General features: G+C 54.2%; 3 protein-coding genes across 4 annotated transcripts; 2 read left to right on the top strand and 1 right to left on the bottom strand.

Moving 5' to 3' along the window:
• Positions 1-1844: 1844 nt before the first annotated feature.
• SPATA2 (spermatogenesis associated 2) lies at positions 1845-9895 on the bottom strand. Its single transcript, XM_071447025.1, has 3 exons — positions 9494-9895; positions 6875-7312; positions 1845-5529 (listed from the first exon to the last, which is right to left on the bottom strand). Exons 2-3 carry the CDS (start codon positions 7190-7192, stop codon positions 4276-4278), a joined length of 1572 nt encoding a protein of 523 aa, XP_071303126.1. The 5' UTR covers positions 7193-7312; positions 9494-9895; the 3' UTR covers positions 1845-4275.
• Positions 9896-9983: 88 nt separating this feature from the next.
• On the top strand, positions 9984-15222 carry RNF114 (ring finger protein 114). 2 transcript variants are annotated; one of them, XM_071447026.1, is made up of 6 exons: positions 9984-10152; positions 10779-10929; positions 11380-11486; positions 11989-12103; positions 12949-13056; positions 13214-15222. In XM_071447026.1, exons 1-6 carry the CDS (start codon positions 10034-10036, stop codon positions 13277-13279), a joined length of 666 nt encoding a protein of 221 aa, XP_071303127.1. In that variant the 5' UTR covers positions 9984-10033; the 3' UTR covers positions 13280-15222. The 2 variants fall into 2 exon arrangements, with proteins under 2 accessions (XP_071303127.1, XP_071303128.1); XM_071447027.1 differs by lacking the exon at positions 9984-10152 and adding an exon at positions 10631-10653.
• A 3453-nt stretch (positions 15223-18675) lies between these two features.
• SNAI1 (snail family transcriptional repressor 1) lies at positions 18676-22322 on the top strand. Its single transcript, XM_071446696.1, has 3 exons — positions 18676-18764; positions 19289-19792; positions 20961-22322. Exons 1-3 carry the CDS (start codon positions 18686-18688, stop codon positions 21140-21142), a joined length of 765 nt encoding a protein of 254 aa, XP_071302797.1. The 5' UTR covers positions 18676-18685; the 3' UTR covers positions 21143-22322.
• The last annotated feature ends 1698 nt before the right edge of the window (positions 22323-24020 follow it).

Genomic DNA, 24020 nt, shown 5'->3' with positions numbered 1-24020 from the left:
GCAGGCTCCCAGATTCTGTCTCAGTGCTGCAGGAGGGCAGCAGGCAGGGAGTGTCTGCTGTGGGCACTGCTCTGGGCACTAACCCTGCTTGCAGCTCGCTCATCCCACAGCTCCAACGGGAGCCCAGGATCAGAGCTGCTGTCCCGAGGCTGGCTCAGAGCTGGTGGCAGGCAGGTGCCCAGTGCTGCCCTGGCACAGGGACCTGCAGCCCTGGCTGCCCATGGACCCCCCAGAGCAAACTGTGCCGGGCTGTGCCAGCGCAGAGCCCCGTGCCCGGGGAGCAGCCCCTTGGCACTCACACAGTGAGAGCTGGGCAGCAGCTGCTCCCTGGCTCTCCTACCCTCTCCTCGCATGGAGCAGCCTGTTCTGTGGCAGTCTGCAGGGTTTGGGAGGCAAAGGAGCTGCTGCCTCATCAGGGGCCTTAACCCTTTGCCTTCCTCCCGGCACTGTAAGATGTGCTGCATCCTCTTCATCTCCACGTTGCCCCGAGCTGGTTTTTCACAGCGGGGTGCAGGAGTACAAAACCACAAACCGGCTCAGGTACTGATCTCCTGCCCCTAAATTTCCAGACTGGCAAGACCAGTTACAGAAAACCTTTTTCAGGGGAATATGATCAACTGTAAAAAAGAAAAGTACTTACAATCTTGGACAAACACAGCCACATTCTATGATTTTCAGAAGGAATCACAGAACACCCTTCAGAAATAACAAACAGGGACATTTGCAGCCCAACCCAGTTGCTGCTGAGATACCATGGTAATGATCATGCTGGAAGGCCTAAAATTCACTCTGATTTCAGAGCCAAACCAGGTACATCAAGAGTCACCTCCTGCTTTTCTCCCAGTCACTCTGGCAGTGTATCAATTCTTACCATGCTCAGGTTAGCTCTTGTTTCTAAACAAATACGGGAAAGGTGAATCTCTTCCCCAAAAAACATTCTACAGCATAGTAGCAATGTGCACTAAATGCTTGTCACCTACAGTCATCTTCCAGAAAATAACTTTAAGGATCTGTCAGTTCACATCATCAAGTCTAAACTACTTAACCGTGTATGGAACCTTTAAGCTTCTGTTGAAAGCCAAAGCAGCAAACAAGCTTAGAGGTCTGTAACCAGAGATGCCAGGCAGCAGACAGCTCACAGGCTGGTTTTATATGCACTAGAAATATGTCAGCTCAAGAAGCATCATGGTGTGAGGCAAGATTTCCTGCAAGAACATTTGAGTTACCTGGAGCCTGATTTCCATAATCCTCCCCAGTACTTCCAGCAACCACAGCAGACCATGGAACACTTCAGAATGGGCACTTCAGCATTCACCTGACATGCTTTTTACACAAGGAACAAACAAAAAGAATGATCTAGTTTGGAACTTGAGGAGTTCTCCTGCTCCAGAGCTAGCAGGACGCAAAAGGAGCCAGAAGGCCTAATTCAAGTGCCAAAATGTACCTCAGCAGTATCACACATCTTCTGGGAGATGCGGCTTCGCTCGGGAAGCTCGTCAGGCAAGGAGAGCCAAGGCTGGGATCCACAGAGGGAGCTCCACATGGCCCAGAAGCTGCTGGCACCCCACCTGAGCCTGCTGCAGACGGCTGCCAGAGCGGCTCCCATGCTCCAGGAGCACTGAGTCATGCTGCTCAGGCTGCAAACCAAGGGGGGATTCGTCTCAGCAGCCCCAGCCCGCACGGAGCCCGCGAGCAGCGGCTCAGGGCATGCAAACGCACCTGGAACAGACAGCCACATGCACACGCCACTTTAAGAAAAGAGTGAAGCCTTTTCTTAAAGGCCTCTTTATTTTTAAATTCCTTCAAAACATAAATTAATTTAAACAAATCAGATGCAAAACACCTGCATTTTAAATTCGCATATATTTTACTGTATCAATCACAGCAACCTCATACAGTAAGATACACAAAAATAGAGCATGGTATCACTTCAATTCAACACAGGCTTGTACTACAGGATTCCATGACATATATACAGAGGACTTCTCTTTTTCAGAGCAGGTAGAGCCCCTACCCTGGTCACCATAAAAATTACGTGGCATCACAGTTTTAGTTATTCACTGTAGTGTGAGGAGCCATATGGAAATTGAACTGGTGAACTAGAAGATACACTGTAGAGCAGCCAAACAGGCATGAAACTGCAGAAGGTGAACAAAACCCAAATAACCACCAAAATTAAAACCACCCTTAGACTGCATTTTAATAGTAAAATTGTTTTTAAATTCTTCACTATATACATAATGTATCTACATTTGTGTCTTATTTATATATATATATATTTATAAAAAACATACAAGATTGAAAACCTTAAAATCATTCACTTAAACAATATTAACCCCAACCTTCAGGGTCAGCAAGGCAGTACTTGCCCTTGACATTATGCTCAGCTGCAGTCCCTTGATTCAGAATTTCCCTGATTGTTAAACACACTCTGTTCACTTTGTTTCTTAGTGCAAACTGGACAGTAACTTATTGTTCTCAGCCCTCTGTAAGACCCAGGTTTCATCTTATTTCCATAATGCTTCTGACACCCAGTTATGGCTAAAATTATTTTAGCTATTTTACAACACTAGCCTATGTAATTTTCCCCTCTACCTACCTGAAGCCCCCCCACCCCAAAAAATGTAAGACAAACGATCATTCATGCATGTTCCTGTCACACAGGGAGTGATGGACATTGAAGTTGAGAAGCCTAGACTCTAACAGTGATTAAAAACCCCAAAGTGAATCATTTCAGTGCAAAGTGGACTACAGTTTACATCTCAGCTAGAGTTCTTTACAGATATTTTAAACACATTTAATTCTGCACATCAGATTAGGTTGCCTGATACTTTGTGCTAACTAGCTACAGTTGGAATAAGGGAGTTAGGATTCTTAGGGGTTTTCTTTTAATAAAAAACTAAAGTATTCATAGCCAGGTGGTGTTTGGGGGTCAGACTGTACAGAGCCCAACACAGGGGAGTCCTGGCTCTCAGCCAGGGTTCCCAAGTGCTACAGCAGGAGACAAAGGTCACCATCTGATTCACATCCATAACTGATGGGTTCACCTGAACAGGAGTCACAAATGAGCTCTGATTCTAACCAGGCCAGTGCTTTAGTTGCTGGACTACACTACAGATAGATTGGCAGTGAATATGGGAGCAAGCAGAACATTGATACTTACAATTTCCATAACCACAAAGAAAAAGCGTGCACTGAGAGCAAAATCCTGCAATTCTTAGACAAGACTCCACTCAGATGAGCGCCAGCCTTATCAGAGGGAAACAAAAATGTCAGATTAAAACCCAAGAACTGATCAGAGCCAAGAACATCATTCTGCCACAGTGGCTATAACAAGCTATGAAATACAGTACAAGGAAAAACAAAAAGTCACCTGAACAAATAACCCAGAGAGACTTCATAGTTATAATGATTCTACCACTTTTAAGAACTCAACATATTAAATATTTATTAAAAATAAACTGTTTCCAAATCACCTATTTACAGTACAAAGAACAGTACTTAAACCATGTGCAACAGAAAGAAAACGGACACTCATCTGAGAGGACAACACTCCAGGCATCATCTGAGTGACACAGATACAGGATCACCTCTTTAAAATACCACACAGTGAAACCCAGAAGGATGATATTGGCAACACTGGAAAATAAAGCACATATTGTCCAGATTCAGGTTATATAAGCTCGAGATAACAACCAGGAGAGAAGGGGAGAAGGAGGAAACAAAGACAAAAGGAAGAGAGGTTACGGTGTTTGCATTTTGGAGATCAAGAAATGCAGACACACATCAAAAAATAGTCCTTGTTGGCAAAACAAGCCATTCTCATATTTCCTGCACATTTTGAAGTCATACTTTATCAAAAACTGGCAGTGGTTTCATCACTCATAGAAAACAAGAATCTTAATTCTCAGATTTTGTTTTCAAATACTGCCTGGTTTTATTTGGGCAAGATACGATATAATAGGAAGGTATGATGTCACTTTTTAAAAATACAACAGCTGCCAAGTTTTAAGGAAAAATGTGCTCTTCTCCCCCATGTAAGTTAAAAAGCAATGCTCATTTAGGAGTTACCTAAATTATAGCAGCATGAAATCTAATGGATCTGCAGCATCTGTGAAGCCACAAAAATCAAGAACTGGCACCTGATCACTGAACCATGGTTCCAAATATCTGGACATGTGATTTTGGCAAGAGGTCAGTGTGGAGTCAGAACATTAGTTAGGATAGCCCTTTCCTCTCCCCCTTCCCCTCCCTTCCCAAAGAGACTCTTCCAGTCTATCTGTAAACCACGTGGGACAGCTGGGACGATTTGTAGTTCAGCTGGTTGTTGGGCAGGAACCTGTGCAGGTCGCTCTTCCTGCAGCAGGGGTCGTAGTAGTAGGCGCTGAGGCAGGAGTCGCACGAGACCTTGGAGCAGAAGGTGCACGTGTTGGCCGCGCCCGAGCGGTTGCAGAAGCCGCAGCGCGAGGTGCCCGAGGGCTTGGGCTTGGAACCGAACTGAGCAGCTCTGTCTTGACTCTGAGCCTGAGATGCGTACTGAGATTTCTCCCTCAGAGCCGAGGCAGGGGACAAGCCGTCGCTCGGGAGGCCTTTGATGGAGTAGGAGCTCTGCTTCACTGCTGGGTACTCCTGCCTGGAGCCGAACAGGCTGTCACACTTCTGGCACACAGAAGCGCCACAGGGTATGCCACAGTTCTGGCACTTGGAGGAAGCTGTCTCTTTGGCTAGGTGGGTGCGTTTGTGGTAAACAGGGTTGGCATCGCTTTTTAACAGCCATACATCGGGCTTAATAGCGTCTTGTCTTTTAAAATTTAACACGCTTCTAGAATCAGGGTCAGTATATAAATCTAAGTCCTCTTGCGCAGAAAAATAGGAGCTGTAAGGGACATTTGTTCTTAGCATGCCATTGTGATGAGAGGAAGTTGGCAAGTATTCATCTGAACAGCCGTGAGGGGAGCTGGACATGGTCAGCAGAGAGGGCGAGGGCCGGATGATTTCATCTTTAATGTCATCTTCCGCATCGACCAGAATGGGCTCCTTCCTGAGGCTCAGCGAGCTCATCAGAGGCGGTTTCTTACTCTCCCAGTAGCTGTCATAGGCATCCACTGACTTGGAGGGCTTGCTGACCTTGGGCTTGTAGTAGTCCTTGGAGGCGCGCTCGCTGGCCGATTTCTGGAGCACCATGCGCGCCATGGACGCGTTCAGGCTCTCCTTGCACTCCAGGCGCCGCCGCATGGCCTCCGAGCAGCCCCGCACGTCCTCGCTGCTGCTCTTGCGCTCCTGCACCACGTCCACCTCGGAATAGCCCTTGTCCTTCACCTGCAGGTGGATCTCCAGAAGCTGCTCACACTCCACTTTGGCCAGGAAGAGCTCAAATGAAATCATTTTCACCTGAATGGCGTCAACCTGCTCTTTGAGCTTAAACGTTGTTCCCAGCTCCTGGACATAGCCCATGTAGTTCAGAATCTGCCTCACGTCATCTTCCGTTAGAGCAGACTTCACATAATAAACAAAGGGTCCAGTGTAGGTCTGAGGGGCCCGGGGAAATAAAAGGAAAACTAGGTTACAAATTCAGTGGTGGACGAGATGTTCAGATAATTCAGTGACAGAGACCATATAATTAAATACAACAATAACGACTCTGAACGCACGCAACTGCCTTGGCAAGATCAGCTCCATGTCCGCGTCCCTCCTGCTCAGCAGATGGAAATTCCACATGAGGGAAATTCAAAGTAGGAGAGTTTTCATTCAATTTAAAATCCTGATTAGCATAATGTCCTCCCTGGTGATTTAAATCGCTCCGCTCTGCACTGACATTAACTATAATGCATACCAGACGTACTTGAATTTACAGAAAGTGTACCATGAAAGGCAAAAAGGCCAGGATTTGGGAACTATCCCACGCAGGGACAAGCTGGAGCTAACAGGAACTCAGAATTACTGCAGGAGTGCCAAAGTCCAATTCAGCTTTAAATATACTTGAGGTGCACCCTTCTTTATGTACTGTTACTATGCAGTTTCAAATGTTAGTTTTATTTAATTTAATAACTTCGACTAAAAGAGCCCCAAAAGCAGAGACATGAGTTTCTGCAAGCTGAAATCCCCTCAGCATCTGGCACACCTGAAGGATGTGCTTAGCCCAGTCCAGCCTGTTCTGAGTGCAGGCAGGAGCAGTCTGCCCACCACAGGCAAAAGATAAAACACAAAACTCAACTGCAGAGAGCTCCCAATGGGACTGCAGCACCCAATACCAGCAGTGAGATCCCACTTCTCCCTCTGGGAACCTGCCTTGGGTAGATACATTTGAAAGCACCTTAAAATCAAAACATCAGGAACTGAGCACTGACAAGCAGATCAAAGATACTCTGAAAACAACCCCTTTGCAGAAGTTCCTTCACCATTATCATACAACTTGTGGGAACCTCAGCAAAACATCCACTTGAACACACGCCCTGGGTTTAATACTTGTGTCCAGTAACAGCTGTGGCAAGACAAATCAAACTCTGAGTCAGCTCAAATCCAGCCTGACCACTCACCATAGTGAAAGCCTCTCCAAGTAGAAATAAAACAGTGCAGCAGGGGAGGCTGAACAACAACCTTAAATAAGCTCTTCTCCTACTCTACACACACTCTAATTGCAGAAAGTGCTTGTACTTCTGCTCTGGGGATACTCTCATCAGCACAAACTTCACTTATTTTACACAGGAACTTTCCTATGGCTTCTGTTTAACTACTGTAATATATAACTATATATATATATATATATAATGCTATAAATGGAAAAAAGAGAAGCCGTTAAAGGAAACAAATGAAATGCGTTCACAGAAAGAAAAATAAACCACATTCTCGTGATGGCTACATAAAAAAGTCTTACCTTAATGTTCTTGAACTCCTTTTTCCAGGGGTACAGAAAGAGATTAATCCCAACTGTCTCAAGCATGTTGAATGCATTATGGAGACAATGTAAACTTGAGGATTTCACAGATCTCAGTGAGTTTTCAGCCATCTCGTAGAATTTGATCAGCCGGAATCGATAAAAGGGATCAATTTTGGGAAGGCAAAGTAAGGCTGCTGCTGCCACTCGCAAGTACTCATCGTTAATAGGACGCTGCTTGTTGTCAGAGGCATTCAGCTTGCACTCGTGGAACTGTACATACTTCCTAAATAAATCGTCTTTATATTTTGTATCCATTGAAATCAGATTTTCCCTCTGCTGGGGGCAGCTACCTCCTCTCGTTCATGGTTGTTTGGCAGCGGGTTGGGTATCTGGCGTTAGGAGTCTTCAGCAATGGCAGCTGGCCTGGAATAAAGACTGAAAACAAGCACAAGTCATGCCAGGTGCACACACCCCAGACATGCCCTGCCCCTCGGGGCCCTGTAACACAGCTCACAGAGCTGCAGCTCCCTCACAGCCACTGCAGGACCCTCGAAAGGCACAGGAGCCACAGAAACGCCACTGTCCTGCTTTCCAACACCATTTCCCACACGTTTTCCAGGTCCCTGCCCATTTTGTGAAAGCATCTGCTTTTCCCCCTCGCCTCTAGCGGCACAGGACTGTCCCTGGGCTGAGCAGGTTTATTGACTCTGCCTTTCGATTTCTAACATTTCAACTGACATTCCTCCTGCTGGTACCCCAGTGCAGCCAGGGCAGCTCTGCAGCCACTCCAGAGGACCCACAGCCCCAATTCCAGCTGGAAGCTGGCAGCTGCAAACACCACTGGGATCTTTACAGCAAGAGAGCTACACCTGTCACCTTCAGCTGCGTTATGGGAACTGAGAAAAAACATTCCTGTGCTCCTGTCAGGTACGCTCCTGTTTGCAGGGATAGCTGTTCTTGTGGATATACTGATCTGCGTCTCCAGAGCACTGAGCTCACACACTGAGCTGCAATAGCTGGTGACAAAAGAATCTCCCAAATGCTGCTTTACCAGAACCAGGGTAATTCACAGGCCAACAGACTCCACCTGCAATGCCTCAGGAACCTGTGATCACAAAGCAGACCACAGGCTTTATTTACTACATGAAAAGACAAACCAGCTTTTGACCTGAGGGGAGAGGAGCTGGGAGAACTCAGTGCACTGTTTCAAATGTAGTCAGTCTCAAACAGCATTTCAGAAAAGACTCTTCACCCAGTATTAACTGCAGCTGCTAGAACACCAATCAACACTCGTGTTAAATAACTTCCCAACTGAAGGGAAGGAGCCAAAACACAAAATACCAACAACCAAGAGGCCAGGGAAACAAACAAACAACAAAATCAACAGCCTGGCAGTTAACATTCCTTGATGAAAGGCAGTGCTCAGTGCCAGCCCCGTGTGGGGAAAGTTAAGCAGCAGTTCTGCTTCTCCTGCAAGGCACACGCGCTCCTGTCAAGAGACAGGCTGTGAATCACAGGAAATATGGAGTGCTAAATTAACATCTGAGCATAAGGGCCAGGAGCAGCCCCTTCCCTCCCCACGTTCCTCCGCAAGTTGTGCAGGATGAAGTCTGTGGACAAAGACAGCAGAGCCTGTTCCTTGGCAAGGAGAGCTGCACCCGAGAACTGCAGAGAGAGATCTTTGTCTGGCACGTCAGCACGACACCCCCAGGACACGGAGTGATCCTGTGCTGGCAGGGAGCTGCATTCAGCACCACAGCCCTGCCATCCCCACTGCCAGCAGCCACCAAACAAAGCTCCTGGCCACACGCAAGGCAGGCACGGCAGGGTCAGCGAGCCCCGGGTGATGGGAGAGCCTTCATCGAGCTCCCAGAGCCCTGCCAGCCCTGACTGTGCCCCGTGCCTGCCACCCGAGCCAGGGCAGCCAGGGCACAGCACACAGTGCCAGAGCACAGCCTGGCCGCCCTGCTGGGCTGCTCCACCCCGAGCCGCGGGCAGCACGGCCTCCCCGCGCCGCAGCCCACCCAGCAGCAACATCCATGGTTACGGCTCCAGAGAGCTCACGATGCGAGCAGGCACGGATAAATATAGGTATCAGCAGCTCCCCGAATGGCAGAACGCACAGAGGAACGAGGCTGCTTTGCCGCAAGGTGCTCACGCCAAAGGCCAGCGTTTCCCGGAGCTGTAAGAACAGAAACTCCTGACCAGAGCGCAGTGCCGGCTGTGGAGACAAGAGAACGTTTCTAACCGTGACCGTGTCCAGGGCCCAACCTCACCCGAGAGAACCAACTGCTCTGGCCGCGGGGTTGTACAAACCCCGGGCAGCAGCGGGGACCGACAGGGCAAACCCGCCCTGCTCCCGCCGTGCCCGGGGCCGCGACCGGCCGAACCGCTCCGGAACACGGCGACTGCGAGCGGGGCCGCTCCGTGCCCGGGACACTTGTTGCAGAGCCGGGGCGAGCAGCCCCGGGCACCGCCTGGGCCTCCACGGCGGCACCGGCCCCAGGAGCGCCCACCGCCCCCGGCCGCCCCCGCTGTGCCGCGGCCGCGCCGCCCGCCCGCCCACCCGCCGCGGCCAAGTCCCCGCTCCGCGGCCTGGCCTGTCCCGTCCCTCACCGCTCCGCGCCACCGCCGGGACGCCGCCGCTCCACCGGAAGCCTCCGGCGCCCGGGAGGCTGCCCCGCGTCCCGACGCGCTGCCCCGGCAGAGCCGCGCAGGCCCGGCCGGTGCCGCGGACGGAGCGCGCCCGCCCTCACGGCTCGGGCAGGGCCGCGGCGGCGGCAGCGGCGGCCCGGAAGTGAACGGCGGGGCGGGAGCACTTCCGCCGCGTGATGTCATCGGGGCGGGGCGCGAGGGGCGGGGCGGTCCCCGAGGGCCGCGCTCCGGGGAGCGCTGGGAGAGAAGCGGCCTTGGAACGGCTGCGGGGCTGTGACACCACCGGCCGTTAGGGCACCGCCGTGCCCGGAGCGGCGCGGGCACCGCACGGAGCCCCGCCCGCCGGCAGCTGCCCGGGGATGGCGGCCCCGCCCGCCCGCTGCGCCCCGCCCACAGCCCTGCCGCGCCCCCATCCCTCGGTCACGCCCCCAGCGCAGGGCGCGGGGAGGGGCCGGGAGGGCCGCGCGTGCGCAGGGCCGCCCCCTGGCGGCGCGGAGGAAGATGGCGGCGGGCGGGCCGTCGCGGGCCCCGGAGCGGCGGCTGGACCCGCTGTCCCGCCTCACCTGCCCCGTGTGCCTCGAGGTGTTCGACTGCCCGGTGCGCGTCCCCTGCGGACACGTGTGAGCGCCCGCCGCCGGGCCGGGGCGCGGGGGCCGGGGCGGGGGCCGCGGGGCCTCGGGAGAAGCGGCGGCTCGGGCCCCGCTGGGGCTGAGGGCAGGGGCTCCGCACGCTGCTCTGCGCCCCGGCAGCGGGGCTGGGCAGGGCAGGGCAGGCTGGAGCGGCCTTACAGCGAGAAAACGAAAGCAAAGCGGGGGAAAGGAAGCCAGTGTTCTTCCGCTTTCGCTTTCCGTCTCCCCTGAGAAATGCGGGCATGGAGTGGCTGGACAAGGGGCAGCGGCCTCACACCGTCAGAGGGCAGGCTGAGCTTGGGTGTTGGGATCAAATTGCTCCCTGTGAGGGTGGGCAGGCCCTGGCACAAGTGCCCCGAGTGGCACTGGGTGGGCTTTGAGGGCCTTTGCAGCCCAAACTATTCCATGATTCTGTCCAGAAGCCGAGGGCACAGAGCCCTGTCCAACAGCAAACAATTCTGGGTGTGACAGCCTGGGATCTTTCATGCCCGGGTGCCAGCAGCTCCTTCTTCCCTTTCTTTGTATCAGAGTCTCAAGGCTCTGTTCCTCCTTTGGGCAGAGGGCACTGTGGGTGCCCAGAGGGCTGTCTCACCACCTGCTGCTTTTCTTTCTCACAGCTTCTGCACACCGTGCCTGCAGGAGTGCCTGAAGCCCAAGAAGCCAGTGTGTGGGGTGTGCCGCAGCACCCTGTCACCCGGGAGCAGGGCTCTGGACTTGGAAAAGCAAATTGAAACGACAGAAACCACTTGCAACGGCTGCAATAAAAAAGTATGAAAGGGTTTGGAAATTCAGTACACAAGATGTGTCTGCCTAGGGGAAAATAAACTGCTTCCTCCTCAGCTTTCTGCAAAATCAGGTCAAAGTGTTTGTTCTGATATGTGCTGAAGGTGTTTGATATAGACAGCACCCAGATGTTGACATTCTTTCCACAGTTTTTTGTTGTTACCTCTTCAGGATCTGAATTTCAAATGAAAGATTCTGATTTTAAAGTTGCAGTGGGACGTTGCTGCTGTAGCAGGGGTGTATGGTAACATCCCACAGACAGCAGCTACAGCTTAGCTGACCTGTTGTCTCCAAAGTTTTCTGCTTGGCCAGCTGAACTATTTGGAGTTCCTGCTTTAGCCCTTCTGCTGAAAGCTGCTGGGGGTTACATGTTAGCTGCTGCTGTTTAAAGCTGTGTCAGGAGGTTTGGGCTCACCTGCTGTGTTGCCTGCACAGATGTTCCTGTCCAAGATGCGCAGCCATGCCGCCTCCTGCTCCAAGTACCAGAACTACATCATGGAAGGTGTCAAAGCTGTTACTAAAGAGCCCCTCCACAGCACCAGGTAACACCTCTGCTCTGAGATCCTGGGCTTCTCTGCACAAGAAACAATTTTGAAGTAGAAGCAGAATTTACCACTTTGCTCAGTTTGGGTGCTAGTTTTTATGTAGTTAAAAACTGAGCCTTGATCCTGCAGCTGGCTGTGCCCAGGTAAACTCAACTGCTTCTCCTTAGACATCTCTAAGATCAGGGCATTCTGTAGATGCTGCTGGTTTTTAAAATACCTTTAAAATACCTTTTAAAATACCTCCTGATTGTACTCACCCACCAAGGAGGGAAGTGGGAGTTGGTGGCAGTGCATTCTTGTGGGTGGTGCCCTGACAGAAAGGTGATAAATGGCACTCAGAACATTTGCAGAAAAACTGTAATTCAGTCTAAATATTGAGTTGCCTAAAATACTGTTAGGAGTTTACAACCTGATTGTTAAAATTAGCTTGTCTTAACTGGATATGTAAATTATTGCCTTGAATGATCTGTATTTGTAAATGACCTTTTCTCCCCCACAGGAGCTTCCCAAACCGCTTCACCTTCCCATGCCCGTACTGCAGCGAGAAGAACTTTGATCAAGAAGGGCTGGTTGAACACTGCAAAGCTTTGCACAGCATGGATGCAAAACAAGTGGTAATAAAAAGTCTTGGTGCAAGAATTGCAGTGAAGTCTGCTCTTAAAGCCCTTTGAAACAATGAGTTAGGTGTAATTTCTGCTGTTCAGTCGGTGTGGCTGTGCTGGTCATGCCTCTAAGCCTGGTGTGGTTCTGCTGTCACCTTTCTGTGGCTCTCTGGTCTCCACACCCACTGCAGCTGGGCCACATCCTCTTTTCATCCTTGAAAAATGGCACACATTCAAAGTTAATTAGGGACAGCAAAGCAATAAAATATAATATTTTTTAAAAGTCAGACATTTAATTTTCTCCTCGTTTTTCCCCTTGTTTTCAGCAAGAAAATACTATAAACCGTTGGGGGAAATGCTTGCAAAAAGTAGTGTATCATTCTAGTAACCTATCTGTGTTACTTCCTCTTATGTAAGAGGAATTGCAAAATATGGAACTGAATTGGAAACTTTCATTTTTCTGGGAAGTTTTTCGGAATTCTAAATTGTTCAGGAAGATAAAGTTCCTTTTTTCTCTGGGAGAGAAGTGAACTTTGCAGAGAAGACCAAGGAAACTTTCCTGCCACTGTGAAATGAAGGCTGAAATCTCCTAAAGCGAGAGGCTTTAATGAGTTCTGATTTTCAGAACGTGGGAGAAGAGTAGGCCATTCCATTTCAGGGATCTAAGACATGAATTAAAATTATTCAGGGTTATCTGAGGCTTTTGCATTCAATGTTCCAGCAAGTTATTGGCCAGCCCTTTGCATACAGAACAGTGACAGCACAAACCCTCAGCTCCCCTCCCCAGGCTGTCCCTGCCCTTCTGCTGTCAGCATTTAGGCACTGAAGCATTGGCCCTAACTGTTTTTCCCTTGAAGGTGTGCCCAATTTGTGCCTCAATGCCGTGGGGGGACCCCAACTACAGGAGTGCAAACTTCATGGAGCACCTGCAGAGACGCCATCGCTTTTCCTACGACACCTTTGTGGTAGGTGTTGGCTCACCCTGCAGCACACCTGGGGCTCCCTGGCTCTGCTGTACAGCCCCAGCGTGCCCTGGCTGCCCAGGGAGCTGCAGCTCTGCAGTGCCACGGGCACTGGGCAGCGTGGCTGCTGCAGTGAGAGTGCTGCTGTGCTCTGTTGCAGGATTATGATGCTGATGAGGATGATATGATGGCGCAGGTTTTGATGCGCTCTCTGCGGGATAAATGATCTAGCCAGAGGATTTACTGCAAACCCAAGCTTCCACGAGGGGGAAATGCCCAGCACCCTTGCACTTCTCCCTGCACATCCCAAGATTAACTCAGGCATCCAGAAGTACAGAAGACTTTAATCCTATCTCAGTTTTGAATCCTGGTTTGATATTTCTGTGCCATTCAGTCTTTTGGTATCATGGTCTCTGACATTCAGCCCTGCCAGCTCCATTTTTCTACTTGCTTAGACTCAGTTTCATTGTAGATCAACACGTGAGAACCAAGGCTTTTTCTTTACCTATGCCTATAGGTTTCTTTGGAGGTCGTGTTTATTTGACTGTCTAAAATCAAAAACATTCCAAATGGAATGGCCTGAACTAGTTAATGAATATCCTCCTAATCTCATTTACATATCTCAAGTGATTGTGTGTGAGGTGTACTGGTAGCTCTGTTCCCCTTTAGTGAGACTTCAGGTGCTAACTGTAACTGTCAGACCAGCTCTCATTTAAGTGACCTCTGATGCCTGTGATTCCATAATGTCTCCCAGTGTTTCAGTCCTTACAGGCAGCCTCCCAACTGTAGGGAAAACATATCCTCAGTATGAGTGTTCAAACTGCAAACTTTTCCTAGGAAATCTTTGCACTGTGTAAAAACTAGTTCAAAATACTTCAGTTCTATGCATGATGATTACTTTCCTCCATACTCTTACTATAATTTCTAGCCTGGAAAATTATCTTTAGTGTTGGTCTTAGTTAAAATGCATAATTTTTTAACTATCTTAGCAAATATTAATCAAAATTGCTGGCTTTATGATTAAATTGGTGGGTTTGAAACTGGTGGCAAATATTAATCAAAATCACTGGCTTTATGATTAAATTGGTGGCTTTGAAACTGGTTTCCTAGTAATTCTAAGCCTTATGCTGATAGGGGAATTCAGAAGGATTTTTTCAATACCTCGGCTTTCTATTTAAACTAAAATTTTCATCTATGTTCTTGGGTTTTCCATCTCTCAAGGCAAGCTGGTGGGAAAATTACAAGTAATTCATAGCGTTGGCATAGCACTTCCTTTCTGCATCACAGATTTTATCAGGTATTTTGAATTCCTGTTCTTCATTGAAATGTTCCTGAAGTGGCTGAAGCTGTACTTGGATTGTTTGCCATCGGGCAGTGTGTGTGTAGAGCCAGGTGTAGCTTCCAAGGAAAAGTAAAATACAGCCCTGAAAGCAGGACAGTTCCAGCCCCTAGTCAGTGGATACTCTATGTTCAAGCCTACACTTTTACCATGGAGATTCCTTAATTTTAGTGTGATGCTTTCAAGAAGTTCATAGTGGAGCTGCTGAGATCTAAGGCACCTGACCAGAACCTGTAAATCAGTGTCGAGATGTCAAATGCAAGTGTTGTAATTGGAGCAGTGGGCCTGCACCACCCCAGAACTGAGTATTAATTAATTGTTTGAGCAGTAAGCTCCTCCCATTGTGCTCTGCAGACAGCAGCACAGCCTTACCCTGAAAATAATGAGACACACTGCAGCTAAAACCTCATGGTTCAGCCTTGTGTGCAGGCACCTCTGCTGCCCTTGGGGTTTGTGTTTCTGTGCCCTGGTTGGAGCTGTTACACTCCCAGCCTGAGCTGGGCACTGGGAGCCCGGTGCTGGGGGCTGGGAGGTGTGGATCCCCCTGGCTGTGTGGGGAGGGAGCTGTGCTTGGGGTGGTTATTGCAGTGCTTGGCCTGCAGAGAGCTGAAGGGCTCGTGGGCTTGGATGGGGATCTCTGGGCTCTGGTCACAGTGCAGTTTGGTGATGCCCATTGCCAGGAATCCAGATTCCTGCTGCTGTTCTAAGTGCACTTCCATGCAACTCTGATAAAATGTTTAAGGAGCAATTAGAAGCTTCCAAGCAATTAATTTGTCATGTTTTTGACTTTTGAAGTTACAAATAAAGGCCATTTAATTTATAAAATCCTACCTTTGTGTCAGCTCTTGTCATTTCTCCCTCACGGTCCTCGTGTTTCCTTTGAGCAGGCAGTGTTTGCCCTTGCTGGGGTGTGCCCGACTGACTCCTGATGGATTTAAAGGCACTGGTGGGAGGCACCTGTGTGTGCACAGCCTGGCTCATCTCCTTTGGGTGCTGGGAAAGCCTCGGTGGAGCACAAACCAGCTGGGGCTCCCAAAGGCCGTGGGTGTCCCCAGCTGGGCTCCCAAAGGCCCTGGGTGTCCCCATTTGGGGCTCCCAAAGGTGATGGGTGTCCCCAGCTGGGCTCCCAAAGGCCGTGGGTGTCCCCATTTGGGGCTCCCAAAGGCCCTGGGTGTCCCCATTTGGGGCTCCCAAAGGCCCTGGGTGTCCCCATTTGGGGCTCCCAAAGGCGGTGAATGTCCCCATTTGGGGCTCCCAAAGGCCCTGGGTGTCCCCATTTGGGGCTCCCAAGGCCCTGGGTGTCCCCGGAAGGGCTCCGTGCTGCTCGCGCCTAGTCAGCAGCTGATCCTGCCGCTGCATTGTGGCGATAATGCAATCGGGCCAGCCCAGAGCTGTGAAATTCCCCGTGTCTGGCACAAGGAGTCAGCCCGAAGAGCGCAATTAGCACAGAGACACACAATGGGAGGAGCCGAGCTTGCAGCTGAGCTGTTCTATCGAATTTGTCTCCAGACAACGACTGGTCTTAATAGCTGTGATAAATTGTTGTCAGCATTAATTTCCTAATGCACAGGCATTGCTCCGTGTGGAATTGCAGCGGTAAATCCCCATGGTCTCCTTAGGCTGGGGGATGAGATCTTGCCAAAGCTTAAGTGCTGTATTCCAGGTCTTCGTGTCAGCGGGCTGAAAAGAGAACAGCAAATTTTCTTCCAGGCCTTTGCCCAGATGTGCTGGACACTCGCTGGTGAGCCCACCTCACTAGGGAGTAACCAACCAAGGCTGTGTCAAGTAATGGAAAAGCAAATGAGGGATGTGTTTGCAGCAAAACAGCTTTGTGTTACAGTTGCATTGGTCTGTGCTTCATTCAGTTTCATGGGCAAATTACATTATGCTCTGGGTGGTACAAATGTTGAAATCACTATGAAAACTTTCTTTTCCTTCCTTCTCCTTCCCCAGAGCTCCAGAAAATACTCAGCACTTAGTGAAAAATTGGTGTCGCTGCTACTGGCCTTGATCTCTCTTCTAGTTCTTCTCACGTTTACTCTGTCTTTACAGATGCCGGGGTTTAAAACAATAATTCCGTGGGGGTTCAGGGAGCTGCCTGAGTGCCCCGTGCAGTGAGCGAGGGTGGCCTGCCCGGGATGAGCCCGGAGCGGCGGCTGCTCGGGGCTGCCGACGGCAGAGGGAGGTCTTGCATCTCGGAGAGAGCGGGGCTCGCTCCTCCCGCCGCAGGGCTCGGCCCAGCCCCTCCGCCGTGGGCTTCAGGGAGCTCCTGCAGCCCTGCCGTGAGGGTTCACGGCCCGTCCCAGGGCCAGAGCTTCTCTTCTTCCCAGCACGGCCTCCCTTGGCGGGAGGAGTCTGCCCTGCAGCCAGATATTCACGGAGACGTGGGGCCAGGGGAGTAAAAAGACTTTTCAACAGACTTGTTGCCCTGGAGGTGGTTGAAGTGTATTTGTGAGCTCCTTGGGCCGGTCCTTGTGTGTCCGGGACCGGAGCTGTGCCGCGGGCTGGTGGCAGCTCTGCTCTGAGCGCCCTGGGGCTCAGCTGATGGTGAGGGTGGGACGCTCGAGAAACTCACTGCCACTTCCAGGCCGTGAGGCACTGCCGAGCCTCCCCTCCCCTGCGTCCTGCTCTCTGTGCCCTGTCTCGCTGGCTCACAGGCACAGGTAGGTCAGGTCGCTTTCTCCCTTGATCTCGTTTTTTCCCCTAGCACAGGCAAGTTTCCACACGCAGTGGTTGGAACAGATCCGATTGTGACCATTTCAGAAGGAACAGAAAACCACCTCTCTGCGCCCCTCGTCCCCGCTGTAACCACATCCGCGGCAGGTGGAGCGGCCGGGCCGGGGGAGGCACCTGCACAGCCCCGCCCGGGGAGCGGCACACGGAGAACGGCAGCACCCGAGCTTTGTGAGCTGTGTCCCCAAGGCCTTCGGGGGCGCTTTTCCCCCTGAACTTCAGACTGATCCGGGGATGAGTTTTGCAGATAAACACCTGCTGAAAGCCACGGGCAGTTGGACAGCAAAAGAGGGATGATGCAGCAGCAGAGCACATGGCTGCAGGGGAAGGGTTTGCAAATGCGTCTGGTCCGGGCAGGATGCGCGTGGCTGGCAGGACAGGCTCTCCGAGCTGTTCCTGCCCTGAGGACAGGCTGACGGGGAGCTCAGTCCCTGCCTGCAGCCGTGCCAGTGGAAAGCTTTGCTCCCACTTCTGCATTTCGCGTCGTTGTGGCTAAACAGTAAGACGCGGTCAGCAGGGGCTGGCGCAGCGGTGTGTGATGTGTGACGGCCGAGTCACGAGTGGCCCGGCACATGGCCCTTTTCCGAGTGGCAGGGCCGGAGGAGCGTTCCCAGCAGGACCTGTTCCTCCTGCGGCAGCCGCCAGCAGCTGCCTTGGCCCGGAGCTGAGCGCGGCTCTGCAGCAGGTGGCTGGAGCCGTGCCCTGAGCCCTTCCAGCGGGGAAACCCCCGTGAGCCCGAGGGGAGGCATGAGCTGGGAGCTCAGGCTGCGCTCTCTGACTGCCGCATCTCTGGCCCAGCGCCCGCTGCCCGTGCCTGGGCTCCTTCCCACGGGCACATGGCCCTGGGAGCGGGAAGCCACAGGGAGCGAGTGCCTCAGCGGGGCTGCGTCACCCGCCCTGCCCGGGGAAAAGAGTCAGGGGAAGGCAGCAGGGAAGAGAACTGAGAGCTAGCAGTGGGGATGGCTGCGCTGCCCAAAACCTTCCCGGCAGAAAACAAAATGTGTCTGGGCAGGTGCTCCTGACCCCGGCAGCGGGAGGGAGTCACCGAGGGCTGTGCCGGATTCATCCCGCTGCTCCAAAAGTTACTGCCTCTTCCCAGAGGATTATTAACTGTGAAGGGTGCTGCACCGCAGGGACACCGCATCCCGTTAGCCGTGGGGAAGGGGAAGGACAGGCAGCAGGGGTGCGGGGATCCCCGCCAGGCACAGCGCCTTCCTCCAGCCCGCACGGCCGCTCTGCCCGCGCTGGGCACGGGCTGTGGGTCGGTCCAGGCTTCCGGACCCGCGGGAGCACCGGCCGGACCCGGAGCACCGGGAGCACGGCCCGGGGAAACGCCCGGGCGAGAAGCCGGGAGCGGCCGCTCGTGCTCCGGCGCCGTGGGAGCGGCCCCCGGGCTCCGTCCCCGCGGCGGGGCCGACACCTGCCCGTGCCCGCCCCGTCCCTCCCGGCCATTGGCTGCGGCCCCGCGCCCGCCCCGCGCCGCGCCCCCGGCCCCGCGCCCATATCAGCGGGAGCGGCGGCTCCGCGGCCCCGCGGCGGCGGCGGCACCGGGGCTGCAAGATGCCGCGCTCGTTCCTGGTGAAGAAGCACTTCTCGGCCAGCAAGAAGCCCAACTACAGCGAGCTGGAGAGCCAGGCCGGTGCGTGGACGGGACGGGCCGCGCACGTGGGGCGCTCCGCGGGTGGGAAGGGGGCTCCGGCGCGGGATCTCCCTAAGGCTCCACACAGGAGCCGGCAGGGACCGACTGATTTTTTCCCGGGTCGCGGATTTGTTTGTTCGTTTCAATTTCGTGCGTCTCGTGGCTCGGGATCCCGTGTCCCGGGATGCTGAGCCGCTCCCCGGTACCCCGGGGATGTCGGTGGCTCCCTCGGGGCGCACATGGGTGCGTGGAGAGCTCGCCGTGCCCGTAGCGGGCGGGAGCGCGGGGGTCTCTTCGCCCCATCCCTCGCGGCAAGGCGGGCAGGGGCGCGGGGTCCCCGTGGTGTGAGGCCGGTCACCTTTGCCCTGGGGCGGGCAGCGGCTCTGGGCTCCCGTGGTGGGGCCGGGGTCCCTTTGCTCCTCCGACTCAGGGGTGCGGCGCGGGGCTCTCGAGGGATGGCCTGGGGATGGAGCCCCACTGAGCCCGCGGGGGTGGGCCCCGCTGACCGCCGCTGTCTCCCGCAGTTCTGGCCGCCCCGCTGCTCTACGAGACGTGCCCGCTGCCCGTGATCCCCCCGCCCGAGGTGCTCGGCCCCGGAGCCTACTACCCTCCGCTGGTGTGGGACGCGGGGCTGCTGTCCAGCCTGTTCCCGGGCGGCCCGGGCAGCGAGGCTGCGGGCGGCGCCGCGCCCGCCCTGGACCTGACGGCGCTCTCCAGCGAGGAGGATGAAGGCAAGAGCTCGGGGCCCCCCAGCCCGGCCTCGGCCCCCGCCGCCGCCGAGCGCTTCCGCTGTGCCCAGTGCGCCAAGGCGTACTCCACCTTCGCCGGGCTCTCCAAGCACAAGCAATTGCACTGCGACGCCCAGGCCAGGAAATCCTTCAGCTGCAAGTACTGTGAGAAGGAGTACGTGAGCCTGGGGGCTCTCAAGATGCACATCCGGAGCCACACGCTGCCCTGCGTCTGCAAGATGTGCGGGAAGGCCTTCTCCCGGCCCTGGCTGCTGCAGGGCCACATCCGGACGCACACTGGTAACGTCCCCTCCTGTCCCTCTCCCTCCCTCCCTTATCACCTCCCGCTTCCCTGCTCCGCTGCCCCAGCGAATCGGCGGGCCGGCTGTTATCTGGGAAGATAAGGGCTTCCCAGACCCCCTTGGCACATCTCTCTGAAATGTCCTTTAAATATCCTCCTGGCTGGAACGGGGCGCAGGGTCAAGGCCCAGCCCGTAAATCTGCGCTGCTGCTGCGAGTGCAGGGCCTGCCCGGAGCCGGCCCGCCAGCCACGGCACAGGCTTCACCGAAATACGGCCATAAAGGGGGCCGTGAAACTGCTGGAGCCCCCCTCCCGTGCCCAAAGCATCCCCCCGTGCCCGCAGCGAGGGCTCCCAGCCAGGGCAGAGCTGCCCATGCAGCGCTGGGTGCTGAGCCCCGCTCCGGGCGCTGCCGGGATGTGCCCGGCTCGGCTCGGCTCGGCCCGGGCAGGTGCTGCAGGCGGCACCTGTTGGCTCGGGGCCGGGCGCGCAGCTGCAGCCCACCCCACTGCCGCGGCCCCACAAAGCATCTCCCGAGCATCCTTTGTGGGGCCGTGGGACGGTGTAATTGTGACTTGGCACTGATTTCACACCCTCTTAACGTACTAAAGATGATGGCTGAAGGAAGCCGTGTAGACTTAATTGTGCTTTCCAAATTGAGCATACACATTTGTTTCCTCCGAAAGAGTCTTTCTGGGAGGAATTCGCCCTGGCCAGGCTTTTCAATGCGAGCCGGGCAGGAGAAGGGGGAGCGCAGGGCTCGGCAGAGGAAATAGCTCCACTCACCCTGGGCTGGCGCCTCGCAGCCGCTGCCTGCTATGATATAATTAACACACAGCGCTCGGCTTTCCTGCCGTGCCGCGAGCTCCTCGCTTGGCTCCGCGCAGCAGACCAGGATCGTGTCTTCGTTTGTCTGCGCGGCTGCCGTGCTACTTGCAGATGTTTCCAGCATTAATTTTCCGTGGTTCACAGGAAAGGTTTTTCAGGAGCATACAATTCCCAAGCTGGCAGTTCTCCCCCAAGCAATGCTGTACATACCCGAACAATGACAGCCAGCACTTCTTTTCACTGTGCTCTGCACAAACTTTGGCTAATGAATGGCTCCTTCTTTGATATTCCCCATGTGTTGATGCACTGGTTAATTGGGAGCGTTTCTCTTTGTCCCATAGGTGAAAAGCCCTTTTCCTGTACACACTGCAACCGGGCCTTTGCTGACCGCTCTAATCTCCGCGCCCACCTGCAGACCCATTCAGATGTAAAGAAGTACCAGTGCAAAACCTGCTCCCGGACTTTCTCCCGCATGTCGCTGCTCCACAAGCATGAGGAGACAGGCTGCTCCGGCTCTCGCTGAGGATTCCGCTCCCCAGGCCTCTCTCGTCACAAATTCCCATGTTGTAACTAGTTTCTGTAGGAGTTAGTTTCCTCCATGGCCATTGCAGTGTGCACCGGGCTGGACGCTGCTCCTCTGGCCCTGGACCCTCACACTCCTCACTTGGTGCCTCCAGTGCAATGCAAGAGCCCGACCATGAAGGATGCTGGGTTGGAAAGGACCCATCAGGATCATCGAGTCCAATTCCTGGCCCTGTGCAGGACACCCCAAGAACTCCACCGTGTGCCCGAGAGCTTCCTGAGCTCAGGCCTGGTGCTGTGACCACTCCTGGCACCCTGGCACTGGGGGTGCAGCCTGCGCTCCGTGCCAGGTGTGTGAACTCGGGGGTCACGGTCCTGCCCCAGCCCTCGGCAGGTGCCCCCCAGCCAGAGGCACTCGGCACCTTGCAGGGCTGGACCTGCACCCTCGAACACTGCTGCCATGTAGCTGGGGGGGTTGGGGGTTTTGGGTTGGATTTGTTGGGGTTTTGTTGTTTTGGTTTTTTTTTTTTTGGTTTGTTTTTTGGGTTTTTTTTGTTTTTGTTTTTTTTTTTTTTTTGTTTTTTTTTTTTTGTAGCACCATAACCACTTGGTAACTTTTAAGAACCAGTATTTTTTTAACGAAGGACAAGACACTCCCCCCGTACCCCGAGTGTATATAACCCGCCTGTAGAAGGTGTAACTATGCAATAATACAGTATCCCAGTAGTTGTGAAGCAGCTGCTTCTCCCCAGCACAATGACAATTTGCAATGCCTGCGAGATTAACAGTGTCCATGAAAGGCAGGGGTAGCCATTTCAAACCCCAGCCCTGTTTACAGAGCAGCTATGCACTCAAGCACCTGTTAATATGACTCTTAACAACTGCTTTTCAAGAGAACTGTGACTAATAGCAGGCACTTGTCAGCTGATACAATGGTGGCCTGTCCCAAGGCTGTCCATCGACAGGTGTGTGCCAAAAGCCCTATTTATGGGTATTGACAGGTGCCTCCTGAATGCATCTTTCTTTGGACATTGTTTTCATGGAATCATTACAAAGAGGATGTTTACATTTCAAAGGTACACTGGTATTTATATTTTTGTGCCACAATTTTGTACTGATGAAACTTTTTATATAATGATATACAATTTATTGATATTCAATAAAATCGTTAATTTATTATAGGGTTTTGTGGGTGCTTGGGGTGAACATGCAGCTGGAAGGGGGGAGTGCTGTGCGTCCCCGGCTGCTGGGCTCAGCTCTCCTCCCACCCTCCGGCTGCTCTTGGCCTCTGGCTGCAGGTGCCTCGAAAGTGGCGTTTGCCGGAGGGGATGTGTGGAGAGGAAAAGGCAGTTCCTGCCAGGCAGCTGTGCCCCGGGGCGGGCTGGGCGTGCAGAGATCTCCGGGTTCCCGGTGGAAAGCAGAGCTTGCCGTGTCCCTCCCAGCCCGCTCGGGTGGGCGCTGCTGGAGCCCTGAGCACGGCTGAGGACCTGGAGATCTCCAGGTTCTGTGTCCCTCCCAGCCCGCTCGGGTGGGCGCTGCTGGCCCCAGGAGCTGCTGGAGCCCTGAGCACGGCTGGGTGCAGGTTCCTGCTGCGGCACAGGCTCTGTCCCTCGGGGCTGGCACAGCTCCTCTGGCTCTCGGCAGGAGCGGCACAGGCTCTGTCCCTCGGGGCTGAGGAGCTCCTCTGGCTCTCAGCAGGAGTGGCACAGGCTCTGTCCCTCGGGGCTGAGGAGCTCCTCTGGCTCTCGGCAGGAGTGGCACAGGCTCTGTCCCTCGGGGCTGAGGAGCTCCTCTGGCTCTCGGCAGGAGTGGCACAGGCTCTGTCCCTCGGGGCTGGCACGGCTCCTCTGGCTCTCGGCAGGAGCCAGGGCCGCCCCCAGCCCCGGGGGTGACCCGGTGTGGGTGGTGCGGCGGCAGGGCTGCTGGCACATCCCGTTGTCACCGCAGGGCTCCAGGGCAGGGGGGCTGTCCCCGCCCGGGGGGCACCAAGGGCCAGGCGCTGCGGGGCGCTCCAGCGTCTCTGCCTCCAGGATTCCCATGGTGAAACTCCCAGCGCCCCAAAGCACCTGCCCTGCACCTTCCCAGTGCCCCGCACCTTCCCAGCCTCCCCCAAGCCCGGGGTGCTTCAGAGACCGCAGCCAGGCTTCCTGCCTGCCCAGCCCAGGGCCGGGGGTCTCGTCCTGCCCGCATTCCCTCGGTGCCCGCTCCCGGACCTTGCTTCCAGCCGTGAATGAGAGGACACTCGTCCTCCGGCCCCCCTCCCCTGCAGCCCGCGGGCCCCGGCTCCCCGCCTCCCCCAGGGGCTGCTCGGAGCAGGAAGATGTGTGTGGCTGTACAAGCCAGCAGAGCTGCTGCTCGGCCCTTCTTTAATTAAGAGCTCACCCGGCATAAACTGACTTTCCCAGCCGAGTTGGACTCATTACTCGATTATTAAGCAGGGCAGGAAGTTTTGGGTTTGCTCTTGTGTGTGCTTTTCTTCCTTTTCCCAACAGGAAGCGGGGGAGGGGCACTAATTACTTTCAGCTTTCCATCCATAAAATCCTGGAGCCGCAAAAGCAGCTAAACAGTTAAAAAAAAAAAAAAAAAGGGAAAAAAGAGAGCAGTTTTGGGAAGGGACCACCTGCAGGAGCTGGGAAGGAGGGTCAGGAGTGGGTGCGCTGGGAGCGGCAGCCCCGCAGCCCCGGCCGGGCTGGCTGTGCAGCTCTGACAGCCGCAGCAGGGCCCGCACGGCGCTGTCCCCGCCCCGCGTGCCAGGGCTGTCACCACACGGGGACCCCGGCCCTTCCCGTGTCGCTCAGGCTCTCGCTCCATCCCGCGCTGGCCCCGGCCAGCTCCCCCTCCATGGGCTTCAGCTGATACTGGCTAGGCCGGCGGTGAGA

The sequence above is a fragment of the Agelaius tricolor genome, unplaced genomic scaffold (genome assembly GCF_023055355.1).
Source record: "Agelaius tricolor isolate 1412-34295 unplaced genomic scaffold, bAgeTri1.0.p SCAF_23, whole genome shotgun sequence".
Classification (NCBI taxonomy): Eukaryota; Metazoa; Chordata; class Aves; order Passeriformes; family Icteridae; genus Agelaius; species Agelaius tricolor.
This window is presented reverse-complemented; position numbering and strand designations above follow the sequence as displayed.

What these genes read in the sequence shown, in the direction of transcription:
- SPATA2 (XM_071447025.1), bottom strand. Translation starts at nt 7,192, where the DNA reads ATGGATACAAAATATAAAGACGATTTATTTAGGAAGTATGTACAGTTC. An exon ending in AGGAGTTCAAGAACATTAAG is followed by an intron (nt 5,530 to 6,874) that starts GTAAGACTTTTT and finishes CGGGCCCCTCAG; the next exon opens with ACCTACACTGGACCCTTTGT.
- RNF114 (XM_071447026.1), top strand. Translation starts at nt 10,034, where the DNA reads ATGGCGGCGGGCGGGCCGTCGCGGGCCCCGGAGCGGCGGCTGGACCCG. An exon ending in GAGCCCCTCCACAGCACCAG is followed by an intron (nt 11,487 to 11,988) that starts GTAACACCTCTG and finishes TCTCCCCCACAG; the next exon opens with GAGCTTCCCAAACCGCTTCA. An exon ending in TTTCCTACGACACCTTTGTG is followed by an intron (nt 13,057 to 13,213) that starts GTAGGTGTTGGC and finishes GCTCTGTTGCAG; the next exon opens with GATTATGATGCTGATGAGGA.
- SNAI1 (XM_071446696.1), top strand. Translation starts at nt 18,686, where the DNA reads ATGCCGCGCTCGTTCCTGGTGAAGAAGCACTTCTCGGCCAGCAAGAAG. An exon ending in CGAGCTGGAGAGCCAGGCCG is followed by an intron (nt 18,765 to 19,288) that starts GTGCGTGGACGG and finishes TGTCTCCCGCAG; the next exon opens with TTCTGGCCGCCCCGCTGCTC. An exon ending in CCACATCCGGACGCACACTG is followed by an intron (nt 19,793 to 20,960) that starts GTAACGTCCCCT and finishes TTTGTCCCATAG; the next exon opens with GTGAAAAGCCCTTTTCCTGT.